Here is a 16818-nt window from a genome sequence, read left to right as displayed (position 1 = left end):
GACATAAACATTAACAGGTGCAGCATCAGTTAGAGACTCTGTGTGTGTGTGTGTACACGTGCGCATGCACTTGTGAGGGTGTGTGCACATGTGAGTGTTTCTGTGTGTGTCCTCTACATGACTCGCTATCCACATGCCCAGGGCTTCCAACTCCATCTGTATCCTGTCTGAATCTCTGACTTAACTGCGGTCCACCATACATACACACACACACACACACACACACACACACACACCCACCCACCCACCCACCCACGCCCACACCCATACACCCCCCCCACCCCACACCAATGACTCAGGTCCATACCCATATCGCGCGCAAAGCTCCCTATCAGACACATCCACATTAACCAGCTGAACACCACTGGCCTGACTAGGCTGGTGGCTTTGCCCCACACTGGTTTCCCAGTGCCTTTGTGACAGTCCTGAGATCAGTAGCTATGATCATACCCTGTTAAAGATCAGGATTAAAGGATGGGAAGACAGATCAACGATCAGTCATCCTTTACTTGACAACTTCCTCTGTAACATTATATCATGTAACATACAATGGATTGTTTTGTGTTTATATATATGTGTGGGGTGTGTGTGTGTGTGTGTGTTTGTGTGTGTGTATACAGTTTATTACCTAAAATGTAACTGTATTCAATCTGTTTTCAGTCAGCTCTGTGTCTATGGTGATTGTACTGGTTCTGTGTGTAACTGCGCCATGGTTTATGTTCCAAGGACCTCTGCCCTTTATGACTCGTTTTAATCTATTGTCTGGATCATTTGTGTATCCAAATATCAATGCATACATCATTCATTAGCATTTGCATAAAACTATTTACTATATATAAATAAACAAGTTGTTTTTGTTTTTTGTAGTTACTTATGGCTGATGGCGGGGCACGGGGGGGGGGGGGGGCATAAAAACAGCTGCTGTGGTACAACCAGTCATGCATGACGCCATGGCAACAGACACAGGTCATGATAAACAAACGACCCCTCAGGCCAGGTGCAGTCTGATGACACACGTAAAGCCACAAACACACAGGTATATCCACACACACACACACACACACACACACACTCCCAGCCAGCTCAGCCGAGCACCATGAAGGACTGGGGTTAGAGGAGGTGGCAGAGAGCGGAGATAACCCGAAGGAATGCAGGACAGAAAAAGAGGGAGAAGCAAAAGATAAACTCACAATGACAAACTTCAATGAACCAACCACTTCCTTCTGCGCACATCCTCTCTCTCTCTCTCTCTCTCTCTCTCTCCCTCTGTGTGTGTGTGTCTCTCTCTCTCTCTCTCTCTCTCAATCTCTCCCTCTCAGTCCCTCTCATCTTTCTCTCTCTCTCTCTCTCTCTCTTCAACATCCTTCCTGCTCTTTACTTGTTTCTCACCCCTCTTGTCTCGTGAGAAGTTCTTATCCAGCTGATTGGGCCTACACATATACACAAAGGAGGCTCTTTGTACAAGACCCTCATCAATCAGCAGACATTTATACTGAGAGGCAGAGCTGAGAGACCATTTAACCAAATGTGTTTGTTTGTACGAGTTTGTGGCAAATGCACTAAATCAACGGGTGTGTGTGTGTGTTTGAGACATGTTTTGCAGAAAGATAATGTCAAGATTTAAAATTTTGCACACAGACATTATTAACACACAAACATTCTCAGACTCAGGCGTTTAGCTGGATTTATTTCACCATCATCTCAGTCATTTCCAACAAAATTCCTCTTATTTACATATGCTCTCTCTCTCTCTCTCTCTCTTTCTCTCTCTCTCTCTCTCATATATAATGTGTATGTATATATATATATATACACACACACACACACACACACACACACACACACACACACACACACACACACACACACATACATATACATGTACATACACACACACACACACACACACATACATATACATGTACATACACACGTACATACAATTATCTATGTATATATGTGCGTGTGTGTGCGCGCCTTTACAGAAATATTCAAATAACCCAATAAAACCAAACAGCAAGAGCACATGAAAGAACGAGAGAGAGAGAGAGAGAGAGAGAGAGAGAGAGAGAGAGAGAGCTGTTGTCCCATAGGGCTTGTTGGAGAGCAGGACGGCCCGTCTCTGCTATCCATCCATTCAGGAAGAACTGACCCATGCTGATAGGTGCCCTGTCTGCCCTCTGGGTATCCGCCCTGCCTGGGGCCTCTAAACCAGGGGAGAGGCATGGAGAGGTCTGCCCCGGCTGGGGACCTGGATCCCACAGGAGGGTGTTTGTGGCCGGGATGAAAACCAACGGAAGGGATGAGGAGTCACTGAGCTCACCCTGCGTCGTGCGTCTAATGTCTGGCACAAAGCAGGAATTACAGACTGACGTGTTTCTTCAGGGAGGAGATAAAGGACACGCACGCATTAAGTAAACTCGCTGGAGTTCAAAGCCAGAATCAGAATGGGGAAGTGACTCTGAACGTGGTGTTGCTGTCGGTGCAAGACAGGCTCCTCTGAGTGTCTCAGAAACTGCTGACCTGCTGGGATTTTCATGCACAACCATCTCTAGGGTTTACGGGGAACGGGTCCGAAAGCAAGAAAATGTCCAATGAGCGGCGGTTCCCTAGGCGAAAATGCTTTGTTGATAGCAGAGGAGAGAGAATGGCTGTTTCTAGCTGATAGAAAGGTAACAGTAACTCAAATAACCATTAGTTATGACTGAGGTATGCAGATGAGCGTGCATGAGCACAACCTTGACGCAGATGACCACACCAGGTGCCTCTCCTTGCAGCTAAGAACAGGCAACTGAGGCTACAATTCACACAGGCTCACCAAAAGTGGACAACAGAAAATTGGAAAAATGTTACCTGGTCTGATGAGTCTCGATTTCTGCTGTGACATTTGGATGATGGGGTCAGAATTTGGCGTAAACAACATGAAAGCGTGGCTCCGTCCTGCCTTGTACCAACGGTCCAGGCTGCTGGCATTGGTGGTGTAATGGTGTGGGGGAGATTTTCACTGCACACTTTGGGCCTCTTAATACCAACAGCATCGTTTAAACGTTTTATTTGTGCAATTTATTCATTGTTCTGCTGCACAAAGAAAAAATACTTTACTTACAATTCTGTAGATTTATGTACAACAAAAATCTTGAAAGGAATTAAATTAGTCAGTTGGTTCTGAATAGAGTATTAATTCATTATGATTTAAATTTATTTAGAAAAAAACCCAAGTGTAGTTATTTATTTACCTCTGTTATAGGGCTAAACCACAAACCCAAATTCCAAACATGCACACACAGGATTTAACACCCACCCCAAGCAGAAGGTGGGTTTGACACCAACTGAGGTTTATGTTTTCTTAATAGTACTCCACTCCACACCCTACACCACACGTTGATGCATACACCCATACACACACAAACACCCCTACACCCCTATGCACGTGCATACACACGAACATGTGCATGCATATACGCACACAAAGACACAGGCACACTCACATGTGCACGCACGCACACACACACACACACACACACACACACACACACACACACACACACACACACACACACACACACACACACACACACACACACACACACACACACACCATTATTTCATGCGGCTTCTAGGAGGGGCAGGAAAGGTGGGGACAATGAAAACCACATAAGGATAAAATGCCAAGTCACTGTACACACAAACGCGCGCGCGCACACACACACTGCAGGGTGTGACGTCTATCTAATCTGAAGTGTAATCACGATTACTATTTTAGAATTACAGTCATCATCATTCCATCACTTGTACAGAACAGGCTGGAGTTCTACATTAGTAACTCCACCCACCAGATCAATCTTTAATTCAAATTGAGAGCTTTGTTTGAAAGGAGGTTGAGCCCCTCCCACCCTCTCTTTCTCTCTCGCCTCCTCTCTCTTTCTCCCCGTGTGTCATCACAGTATTACCTGACATGATCTGTTCCCACATTCAGTGAGTCTAAATGTTTAATTTCTTTCTTCTCCTCCACAGGACATATGGCCTGCATACAAACACATTCAACCTCAGGACGCTCTGCTTGAGTGGATCAGTGGGATCAACTCAAACCCATGCTGTTAAAACTCACAACATTCAACTCAAACCCATGCTGTTTAAATATCATTTCTAGGTCATTCGAGAAAAACTCAAATGTAAATGGTGGCTCCTCACCGGGTGTCTGACACATAGCAATGACCAAATCTAATTCTTGGCAAGGTCAGCCACTCTCTCTCACACACACACACACACACACACGCTGGGGCTCATGGGAGAGCAGTTACCCTGAACTATACTGAACACAATACAGCCATGCATACTTTGAATTCCAGTCTCTCATACACATATACACAAACCCAAGAACACACACACACCCACACACAATAGCACAGCAGCCATGGCTGGTCACCTGAGGAAGGATGCGCTTCCTAGCGTCACACTTCCAGTGCAGGGGGCTGAGCTGATGGGTGGGCTGGCTTAACAACCAATCACAGATCAACCTACTTAGATGAGCTTTCTTAACAACCAGTCACAGGTCAACCAGTTCGGGTGGGCTTGCTCAACAACCAATCAAAGGCTACTCGCGCCTTCCGATGATGAGGATGGAAGGGTCCACCATGGCTGCTACAGAGTCCGTGTTTCTCACTCTGCCTATGTGGTACCAGTCTCTCCTGAGCCTTATGCTCAGGCAAGAACTTCCATTCTCACTTATGAAATTTCCCTTTGCAGTAATAGTTCAAAAGGCATGTGATTAAGCTTCATTCCTACACTTAGTAATCTATATTAATATATATGAATGGATTAGGCTTGATTATGTGTGAATCCTGTTCGAGTTGTAAGAATAAGTCCCACTGAGACAACAAAACACTTCTGTGAGTCACTGTGGTCAAGAATGTCTGCTAAACGCTGTACACGTACGTGTGAGCGTAAAGAAGACCACTGAGAAAAGGCCGACATGCGCTCACAGTGGCTGGTTCTTTCATACGCAGTTGTCATGGGTTTGGTTTTTAGCGATAGCCTACTGCAGCCACACAGCCTGCATGCTGAAAGCGAACTACAAGGAGTGATGTCTGCTTTGTGTCGAGAAAGAAAGGCTTCCTTACTACAATGGCTGTGAGCAGAGCCACATCAAGGTCACGGGAACATGTCTTATCTCAGCTCTGATTCCATCGATCATGCCGTTCCCACATTAGGAGTGTTTACTAACAGCCCTGAATTTTTACCAGCACAAACGGAGTCTGTTTTTTTCCCATATCCTATTCCTTCTTTTTCCTCGTTTCCGCATTACAGCGACCACGGAATGTCAAAATTTACATTCGGTTTCGTTGCGCCGTCAGAGGGATGCTGCTTAAAGCTGAATTTATTTACTGTGAATGTAATTACTTTGAATTTATGAAGTGATATGTATTTAAATATATAAAAGTAAGAGTGAATTTATTGAATTTAAATCAACTATGAATGTAATCATTTTTGAATTTATAAAGTGCTAACTTTACATTCTGAAATATTTAGAAGTGGATTTAGTGATTTAAGAGTCACATCTTAAGTCTGTGAAACTCAAGCATAAACGTTTTATTATTCAAGCCAAATAATGCAGAGGCTGCCACGCGCAGACAAGTGGGGCACGCAGAGCGAGGCCTGAGCTCTGGCAGCCCCAGACAGGGTTCCGGGACATGAGCTGAGCTACTGCTCCTTCCTACTCTGACGATGTTCGGGGGGATTAAAGGGAAAACGGTCAGCACCTTCCGACCGACTACGAGACCGCGGGTGGAACCACAGCCCTAGACGCCGCTCGTCCCTGCGGCCGAACTCCCGGCAGGAGCGTTCGCCCGAGAAGTAGCGCCCTCCAGGGTCTGAGGGTTGACACTGCAGCGCCCGTCCGGGTCGGGGTCGGGGGCGGGAGGGGGGTTGAGTTCTACATGCTGCACGTGTGCCAACGGTTCAGCTTGCAGATCGCTTACAAAAACAGTCAGTTCCAGTAAGACTCCAGGCTCCAAAGCACCAGGGCCGCACGCTGGGTCCCTGCACCCCCTCCATGCTCGCCTTCCCCTGTGGGAGCCACCGGGGTCCCCCTATCAGGGGACACCCCATGGGGAAACAAACGGCTTTCGCAGGCAGCTGGCTGCAGGGACGCACCGCACCGATTGGGTGTGGCCTGCACGTGTGTGATGTGTGTACGCATCCGCATCCATACACACACACACACACACACACACACACACATACACACAAACGCTAAAGGAAGCTGGGCTCTGAGTATGCCCTAGAGACTGGTGTGCACGCGTGTGTTATTGTGACAGAGAGAAAAGAAAACACCTTTTCGTTTCCCTCCCCTGTTATTCTCGCCCCCCCCCCCCCCCCCACACACACACACACACTCTCTTACATTATGTCCATACTGTTGTTATTGTTTTCTCAGACTACAAACTTTTTCCATTGGATTTTCACTCTTATAATTTCATTGTTCCTCTTACAAAAATGCACTGAAAAACACACTGGATCTAAAGATATTAAAACACTGATCTAAAAAAAAAACCAAATTATATTATGAGATTACTCCATTGCAACAACACCATAATAACATTTATTTATTTATGCATTTGTTTAAACCAATAATATCAAAATTTTCTTTGCATGACACAGTAATAAATGTTTATCAGATGATCATATGTAATGAGATTTTCATGTCTATACAACAGAAGTGAGCCTACTTTATGACATTATGAGCGTTATTTTGTGCGTTTCCATTTAGGTCTTTCCGTGGACATTTACAGTGCAACAAAACGTCTCTCTGTATACTCGAACCCGAGTGAGTGAGTAGGTGAACGCTGTGACCCTCTCCCAGACTGATCATGTGTGGAAGATAAAACACGCCTCCTCATCTCCAGGACGACAGGCAGCGGGATGCACAGTAGCTCCAGCCACTGCATTTAGGTTGTAGTTTTGAAAAGTTTGGACTTATTCAATTGACTGGAGCCCATGATAATTCCTGATTCCTCCTTTTTAAACTCCCTGCTTTCATTAACCCCAACATTTGGTACTAAACCCTATAGCTTACCCTTCTGTGGCATGTTTGCATGTATGTGTGTGTGTGTGTGTCAGGGAGGAGATGTTAACACACTGCGTACATTTTCCAGCCACTCAGCAGGAAACGCATCACTGCTCATTGTGAGAGACGTGTGCGCTGTTTTTACAGGAAAGTACAAAAATAACCCCGAGCCAGAGGTTCCACCAGAGCACCAGAGCCACTGGACATGACATGAAAAAGCTCCTGTTGGTGCAGTGCTTTTTTAACATTAAAGGAAAAGGATATCTTGATTCCACACACACACACAGAGAGAGAGAGAGAGAGAGAGAGAGAGAGAGAGAGAGGATTTTGCTTCAGTGGAAGCTTTATGAAAGGGTCATGGTGGAGCACTGAACAAAGGCCTGTCTTCACAGGTCAGCTGTCATTTCTGCTGACATCCACCTACATTAACATAGTGAAAGGCAGGAAAGAGCAGCCGCTGCAGACCCGACTCAGAGTGCCGCCCCTGCAGCAGATGAGCTTCAGGAGGTCAGCCTCTTGTGCAACAAAAGATAATAAAGCCCCGGGAGGTTTTTTTTTTTTTTTAATCACAAAATTATAGCAGCTTGTTCCTTGTTTTGTCTCTCTGTAAGAAGTGGCTGCCAGTTCACTGAAATGGCAAATTTCAGCTAACAGACTAAAAGAGAAGAGAAATCGCAGCTCTGCATGTCTGACACCCCGCGCATATGTCCATCTCAGTCTGGAACACCTGATTGAGCTCATCAGTCATCAACCGTCACGTTGTAGGGTGGGTGAGGTGTGTCAGGGCAGGATGGGTGGGGTGGGGGGGGGGAATTTGCTGGGCAGCTTCTCGTCTGTGGAGAAACGATCAAAGAGGAACACGGGGAATCACGGGGAATGGCAGGCCTAAGAAAGCGATGTGGTCCACCGCAGCTCTGTGCATGGGTTCCCGAGTCCCGCACTCGCAGCTGGGTCCCGCATCCTGCGTCCAGCGCTACTAGCTGTGTCCTGTGTCCTTCATCCCAGCACTTACAGCTGGCTCCCCCGTCCCACACTCGGAGCTGGGTCCCGCATCCTGCGTCCCGCCCTCGCAGCTGGGTCCCGTGTGGCAGCAGCGGGGCCTTCTCGACAGGTTGTGGTAGGGGAGCTCTACCAGACACGCACTGGGAAATGAGTGCATGGCTCAGGAATGAAGGATGTTTGACGTTTATCCCTCAACATCCCCTCAACTCCCTCTCCCTCCCTCACTTTCTGCCGCTTTCTCCCTCTCTCCCTCTCTCTCTCCCTTCTTACCTCCCTCCCCAGAGGTCAGAGTAGTCACATCGCCTCCTGTTATTGTGCTCCAAACGAGGCCATCTTGTGCTCAAACCAGTCTTCACACTGGAGGCTGACCACCAACCCTCCTCTAGCAACTGGCCCGGCTGTGAAGGTCCTCAGCTGAACTACACTCAACAGTTGGACACATGCCACCTTAGACTTTTTACCCTTTCAAAACGCAGAAAAAACAAAACTACACATATTGCATACAGAAGTATTTTATGCACAATTGCACGTTTGCGGTCATGGGGCGAGAGCGATTCATTTCCCACTCAAAAGCATGTGAACAAAGAGATTGACAAAGGCTTTGTGTCATCACTCAGCGTCAGACAAACGCCTACACCTGCCCGGTTTGTGCGCTCATGTTCTCACTCTGGTATCTGTTGTTACAGTTCACTCAGTCTGGGTGGCGGGCTGCTACCTAAAAGTTCATCAAGTTCTCTGTTCTCATCTCTGTGTCTGACTGCCTGTGTCTAAAACATGGGTTAGGGGCGTGTCTGGGAGCGGGGTTAGGGGCGGGGCGGAGCGGGGTTAGGGGTGTGTCTGGGAGCGGGGTTAGGGGCGGGACGGAGCGGGGTTAGGGGCGTGTCTGGGAGCGGGGTTAGGGGCGGGACGGAGCGGGGTTAGGGGCGGGACGGAGGGGGGTGGTACTGGTGGGTTGGCTTTCCTCACGCTGCCATGTAAGTGTGGCTGACTAAGACTAAGGGATAGGGTGCTTCCTCCCGCAAATGCAACTTTGCCTAATTCAGTTTAGTAAAACATGGACTTCGAAGCAGCCAACTGTCAGCTGGCTTCAAATCATTTATGCAACGAATGAAATTTTAGTCAAGTTTAGTTTCTAAAATTAACAGGGATTTCCATGTGTTAATGAAGACTGGTGAATTTACACCGATCTGGTCATTTCTGACATTAACCTTTTAGAGTGACTCATTCTCTTAGAAAACCAAGAAAATGTTTGTATAATGATAAATGATCATCTAAGGGAATTTCGCCTGATGGACACTTCAAGGCTAAACACGACTGCCTAAACAAACACACGCGGATAGTTTTGTTCATCCGACAATGTTTGTTTTTGTTTTTTTTCCCAGGTATTGTGTAAGGCTCACGCTTGCTATGCAGCCTGATGCATTCTTTGTGGCGTGGCACGACCTGAGTTGACCTGGATATGACCTGGCCTCTCTGCCCTGTTCATGTTCCTCCCCAACAGGGGTGGCAGCTCTGGGGCTCCGGTCCCGGCCCAACTTTCCTGAAAGTTCCATCGACGTCCAATTGTGCAGTCATTGAGCCACTGGTTCTGACTGCCGGCAAACACATCGTTACCTCTCTGTGGCTTACGGGATCTATAGTATGTCAGCTAGAGGCTTCTGATAAAAATAACAGCACATCCCATACTGTTATTCCTTTTTTCCACGAAACACTTGCAAAGCGGCAGGCATTTCCCACTTTCAAAGAACAGCATTTGAACTTCAAGCAGCCAAAATAAGGAATGCTATTTATAACTGATGCAGAGAAGCCTTAAGGGGGTATCTTCAGGCTAAGTGAAGGGTGAATTCCCATCCATCCCAAAGCTATTTTCTCTCTATTATGAAAGAAGCTTTGGGAATGTTTCCAACACAGGCGACATATCACCATTGTTCTACCGTTAAGTCTTCATCTCAGGCCGGAGCACTGTGACCGTAATTTGCTCTAATCCTTGCCTGAAGCAGCCTGTGCCCTTCAGGGTGGCTGGGGTAGGTAAGGGCTTCCTGTGCCCTGTGAACAAGGAATCGGTACAAAGAGCACATGAGACAAACAACGCCGTTCATGCACGTCTGGTGCCGCCCCACTCCACTATGTGCTAGTAACGGAGTTCTGTTGTTTTATGCAACCTGTGCGGTACAAACAGCTCCCACTGACCCGAGAGTTTCGCGCTGGTACATCCCCCCCTCAAAAAAAATAAAAAAATACAAATAAATAAAAATAAATAAAACATGCAGAAAGGGACGAGGCATTCTACCATGCTCTCCCCAGAAGGCCGAGGTGCAGGTGGGAGTATGACAAAGGCAACCCAGCATATAGGCCACACTGCCCCCCACAGGCCTGGAGGTGTTGAGCGCACTGGGAGGTGGGCCACGTGTGCAGGGCCTCTCCTGCCTCACACTGCTGCACTGTGAACTGTAGCCCCACCCCCTTCACACTTGATATTCATAACATGAACAAATACACAGAGAAGTATAAATATGTGTTTCAGGTATATAGAATTTTTAAAACATATTCGCACATTTATTTTGCATGCAATAAAAGCTGCGAGTGAGAAAGTAGCTGTCACCATAAATAATTTTGGGTTTATACTACATTGCTCTTTTTGCAAAAGTGCGAAAATAAAAGACAGAGAGTGGGAGAATGGAGCGCACCGATGACTGCTCAACTTCCTTTTGACATTTTTGTGTGGGGATTTTTCTGATATCTAATGAATTCTCAGAAGCGGCAGGTTTCACATGTCACAGCTGAGCACGACACTTTCATCTCATGACAGCTCCCCTTCCTCCGTGCATCTTGCACAATGCTAATTGTGCACAGCGTACCTGCCTACCCCTCGGATCGCGCTGAGGGCGATTAGCGAGAGGAAACACAGCCACGGGCTCCCATGTCTCTGTACTGATGACGCTCTAAAGGATTCCTGGAGTCAAATTCTACATTTTTGTAAATCATGGAGTAATCGAAACATAACGTATTCTGCACCCAAATTTCAGTAAGCATTGACAACGGCAGATTTCCACCCAAGACAGAAATATTATCAGAACACTGTTTGGCGCTCAAGATTTATTTTATTTTATTTTATTGTGGCATCATGAGCTGGTTGTTTAAAGGTGTTACATTTTATTCCATTTCTGCCGCACATCAAACCTGCCGGGAAAAATGAGGTTTGGAGGAGGTTGGGTTGTCACCTCTTCAACAAGCCAAAACTGGACACTCCCATGGCATTAAATGCACCACTGATATGTCTTCCACCTGTACTTTGTATTTGACTTTGCCTGCCAACTTTTGATTTGTCTAAAATTGCCAGTGGGAGGGGGAAGCGGGGAGTGACAAACAAACCGACCAATATGATTGCATTGCTTGTTTACTCCCCCACATTGTGGGACAAGGGAAAAAAAAAAAAAAAAAAAAAAAAAACCGGGAAAAAATGGAAGCCAAAATCAGACACCCAGATGAACAGCCTTAAATCCAGACTGTCCAGGTGAAAACTAGGCAGGTGACCCTAGAAGGAGGCCATGTGTTTGAATGGAGTCACGGATCCTTCTAGCTGCCTGCGTGGAAAACACAGCAGTCAAGGGCAAATGCAGTGATTTGGCATTTGGGTATCAATGACCTGTCCATGCACACGGCAGTCTCCCACCCACTCATTCAATCTGTTTACCTGTTTGTCTTGCTCCAGGAGTAAGACATTATGTCCCAGTCCAGAATCAGGGTCACATGAACCTGCATAGATCTGTGAACACCCTTTATTTCACATCGCTGGATGTGTCTTAAACAGTAGTACATAACTGTCTGTCTGTGTGTGTGTGTGTGTGTGTGTGTGTGTGTGTGTGTGTGCGTGTGTGTGTGTGTGTGTGTAGACTTCAAAGCATGGAGGGGTAACAAGGTTTATCTGCTGAAGCAGAGGTCATAGTTAAACATTTAATAGAGGAATGAAGACTGGGGAGAGGGAGGTTTGCCTGAAACAAGATAATAGTAACATATTTTATGTCGTAATGACATTCAGTAGTTTGGAATATGAGCCACAAACACACTCACACACATTCACACACATTTTCACTCTCAAACAGACACACATTCGCACACAGATCCAATCAGACTCAGCCAGGTTGCAAAAACAGAAGCATGATGGCAACACTGACAGTGGGCATGAAGCCGATGAGGTCAGAAGGAAGTTTTGCTATTTTACTAACACATACACACACTCACACACACGGGAATGCCCACCACATTCCCCCCAGAGGCAGCATACACTCACACACTCTCACTCCCACCATACTGCCATTTCCGTAGCAAATCAGACAAAAGGCGCACTATTCTTAAGCAGACCCAGCCTCTATGCTCTGAGTGCGTGTGCGCGTGTGTGTTTGTAACATGCGTGTAACTATGTTACTTACTATTTAGTTGCATAGCACAACTGAGAACAGCTAAGGCTTGTGACACACCCTTCAGGGTACAGTAGAGCTTGACCTTTGACCTTAGAAGCCTTGTTTACCCCAGAACAGCCCTCCTCAAACCCCCTGACCCGTTTTCTCCACTCCACACTCAAAGACTTTTTTTCTTTCCAGACTTTTATTGACATTTCAAGAGAGAAAGACCCTTTCAGTATCTTAACCTGGAGATTAACCAAAAGAGATTAACAACCACCCTTGCTCAGGTTTGATCTGTGTACGGAAGACACAAACTACATCGCTAGCACCACATCAAAAACAACTCTAGACATGACTGACGCTCCTGAAAGGTCAGCTAGACACGCAGGGTAGTATCTGCTTGAAGTCGCTGCAGAATGAGTCCAGATCATAAACGTACACGCTAGAATACTCTGAAATTCTAATCCTACTGTACGGATTTGCTCTGGTTGACTGCAGGCTCTAGTGTGAGTGGCAGTAGTAAAAACATCATTACACTGTAGCATATCCGGACAGCGTCAACAGCCTTGGCCAAAAAACACTTCGCCCATCTGCTCCTGCTTCAGTTAACTGTTTCAGTAGCACGGCCATGCCCAAGACTGGAGGTAGAATATGATTGTTCTCATACAATAGCATTCCACAGGATCTGTGGCCTGTGCTCGGTGTATTATAGACTGCGGTGTCACACATGCCTTCCCCTAAAAGCTGCACCCTTCCCACAGACACAAACATCCCATGAGCGATCGGAATGCTGAGATTATGATGTCACAATAGCGTGGGCTCAGACGGCCCCTGTCGTGGCATGCACGCCTTCTGGCGCTCGGCTGAGGGGTTCTCAGGTAGCAGCGAGTCCTGCAATCACAGCTAATCCTGCAGGTATTTTTAGGTCAGGGAGTGGAGGGTGGGTCCCACGCGCATGATGTCAAACACTGTGGCTTTCTGATGTCATTCGCACATCTTGCCGTCAAGACACAAGCATTCGTTTCTGAGCGGCCTCCAGCCTGGGTTAGAGCAAGAGTGATGATCTCTCAGTGGAGCTTAGCAGGCTTCGGAGCTTAGATAAGCATTCATTATTATTACCAGTTATAATTCTGCACATAGACATAACCATTACAGAGGGTGAAGTAAAGCTATTCAAAACAAAGTGCCTATCAGTTTCACGGCACTCATGAGATTTCAGACAACCTAGTGGACAGCAGTCCTGGCTTTGTAATAGCCTGTGTTAGTCACCATAACTCAAAGTACTATGGGATTTTGTAGAAACGTCTACACATCGAAAGGTTACATATGACTGTGTGTGTCTCTGTGTGTGTGTGTGTGTGTGGTGAGCTGGGTATAAGACAGTGGGTGGACGTAGAGTTCATATAAAGGCATCTCCAGCTTTAAGACAGACATGCAACTAGATGCATTATGCATACATGTCCATGAGGGTTTTTTTTTTTTTTAATCACTTCAGTTTAATCTCAACGAATATTTACTAAAAGACAAATCAAATGCAGTGAAGAGATCGTGGGTTCTTACATTACTTACATATGAAACGGCTGCTGCAGTATAATACATAGTGTATATACACAATGTATTATACACAGCATACAACGCACAGTGTACACAACGCAACAATAGTTTAGATCCAGAAATATCAGTAATACGTTACTGAAAATAAGAGCTTTTTCAAGTCTTCAAAAATAAAGTGTGAATGAAGTCTACAAAAAAGAACTCACGCCATGAAACTACAGAACTGAAATACTCTCTCTCTCTCTCTCTCTCTCACACACACACACTCACCTTCCTCTCCTGGATTACTCATACTGAAACTTCTTTGTACCTACTGAGGGCATGGGACATTTTGGGTAACCTCAAATAACCTCGTCATTCTGTACGGTGGCGTACAGCAGTGACGTTCAGTGCTAAACCCGTGTAGGGATGCATGTGAAGTGCTCACACCTCCCGTGTGGTGCAAGTACGCCGGACAGAAGCGTCGTGCTGTGTTTAACCGGCCGACTGACCGAGCACTGGCGCGAGCGAGGTCACCTCGCCTGTATAGCCGCCACTCTCGCTCCAGAAATTCCAAAACAAACCGCGTGTCATTCGTCCGCGACTCACGGCTGCACCAGGGGACACTCCACAAACCAGTGCGTTGAATAAAGATGGGCAACCGTTTCTTCTTTCTGTAACTCTTACAATTACGCGCGTTATTATATCTTGCCGAATTACACGTTAATAGCTAAACTGCAGGCTTCTATGCACTATAATCGTATTATATATGTATTGACAACCAACTTCAGGTACTGCAGCTCTAATATGCTAAAAAAAAAAAAAAGTAATTTACATAACGTGTTTTGTACCGCATGTTACACACTTCCAACTTTTTAAAGGTACGTTCCATAACCGCTCAACCCGACATGAGACAGAATGTATACCTTCCATCCTGCAGAGCTGTTGCTATCTCCTTTATCCTTGAAGTAAGGCACGCTCTTCACCATCCACTCATAGATCTGAGACAGGGTGAGGCGCTTCTCCGGGGAGCTCTCGATCGCCTTGGTGATGAGGTCGGCGTATGACATGTTCCCCCACGCGTTCCTGCGGGACGAGCTGCTCTTCCTCTGCGCGGCGGCGCCGTGTCCGGCCGCGGCGGAGGGGAGCGACGCCGCCTGTTGCTGGTGCGCTAACGGGGCGCTCGGGTGCTGCTGAGCGGGTTGGAGCGACGCGCGCTGTCGCTGCTGCCGCGGGTGCGTGCCGTTTTCCGTACAGTGAAAATCACCGCACAGGACGAGCGGTTTGTCCTCCGCGTAATCCTCCGTCTCCGCCAGCAGACTTAAACCGCCGACGAAGTCCGCACTCCCTGCCTCCTGTTTGACGGAAGGCGCCGGGGACGACGTGTTCGAGCCGCCCGGCTCGCTGAACTCCGGTCGTGGAAGCGGCCAGGTGCATGAGCGGGGCCGGGAGAGAGGCTCGAAATCTGGGTCGATGTCAACCAGCTGTGGCTGCGACGGCTCGGCCATAACAAAACCAAAAGCGACTAAGCGGGTCAGCGGTAAACACTGACCCCAGTTCAGTAAAAACAAAAACAAAAACAAAACAAAAAAGCAACGACTTGCACTGTTTTCGAGAGAGTTTGTTCTAGCCCTTAACAACAGCGCCGCATGGCTAAATCCCCGTCAGCCTCCACGGTAAAGCCTGCTATGCAAAGATGAGTGAAGGACAGTTCAGTGATGTGCAGGTCGTACCGTGCCGCGGGTTTCGGGGAGCGAGTGAGTCGCAGCGCGGCCTCAGAAGCCCGAGTGTCTCTGAAACTAACTCCAGTTCGCCGAGTGCACGCCCACGTTGACTGACAGCTCCAGACCTCCAATCAAATTCGCGTTTAATTAAAGGTAAACAGGGAGCGCGTTTGCATAATCCTCTACTTTACTATAGTTTTAATATATTGCGTTCATGTGTTGGCATGGACTCCTTTTTTTCACTTTATATATTTTACAGTAGACAATCTTAGCAGTATTAATCATTCGAAGTTCCGGGGTAACGTAAATCAGAGAATATTTGGAAAAGGTATATGGCAAAAGGCCTAAACAAACTTAAGGTAAAATAACATTTTATTACCATTCCTGGTTTAAATATTTTCAAAGGGCTATCCATTAGGATGGGGGATGTTTACTTTCACCTCACTAGAGGGAGCCATAAACCAAATTTCTGCATCTGAAGAACAACAGGCTCCATCACAAGCACACACGAAAAGATCTACAATCTAAAACAAGTCGATTCTCAACAACAAACCTATTATACATTAGACCTAGTATCCAAAGTGCACATATTTTTTTATCGCTATATATGGAAAGTGGCTGTTTTGTCCTCCCATTGCTGTTATGAGCATTTAATTTTAACCACTACGCACGTAAGTAAATTACTACTGCAAAAGGTAAAGTAAAAGGGCGAGCTTTTCTGGGAAATGAGATTCTGAAATAAACTTTAAGGCACCGGTACTGCCAGAGGTGACTGTGGTATGTTTGATGTAATCTTGCATAACACCACCTAATTTCTTCATTTTAAAAAGGCGTGCGGGGGCGAGACGTGTTCAGCGAAATCACTTATCTTGTTCCATACTGTGGCCTTAAATGAATTCCAGATGGACTAAGGACTAGTGATTTTCTATGGGACCAGACTCACTTAAGGAACTGAGACAGAATTCCTAGCAAGGGGAGAAAGTGAGCAGACAGCGCCCGGATTGATGGTCAGGTCAGTTCCATTCATTCATTTGGAATGGCCTGTGCGCTCAACTACAAGCAACCTTAACATCACCGAGTTAAAGGGGAG

At 46.6% G+C, this 16818-nt stretch overlaps 1 protein-coding gene across 1 annotated transcript in view; it reads right to left on the bottom strand.

Moving 5' to 3' along the window:
• foxo1b (forkhead box O1 b) overlaps window positions 1–15767 on the bottom strand; it is a 23687-nt gene extending 7920 nt beyond the window's left edge. Inside the window, exon 1 of the mRNA XM_027031263.3 lies at window positions 14931–15767. Within this exon, the coding sequence (XP_026887064.2) occupies window positions 14931–15512 (582 nt within the window). The 5' untranslated portion in view covers window positions 15513–15767. The remainder of the gene's footprint in view (window positions 1–14930) is intronic.
• Window positions 15768–16818: the final 1051 nt, after the last annotated feature.

The sequence above is a fragment of the Electrophorus electricus genome, chromosome 19 (assembly GCF_041902795.1).
Source record: "Electrophorus electricus isolate QZ-2024a chromosome 19, ASM4190279v1, whole genome shotgun sequence".
Classification (NCBI taxonomy): domain Eukaryota; kingdom Metazoa; phylum Chordata; class Actinopteri; order Gymnotiformes; family Gymnotidae; genus Electrophorus; species Electrophorus electricus.
Note: the sequence above shows the minus strand (reverse complement) of the source record. Positions and strands in the feature narration are given on the sequence as shown.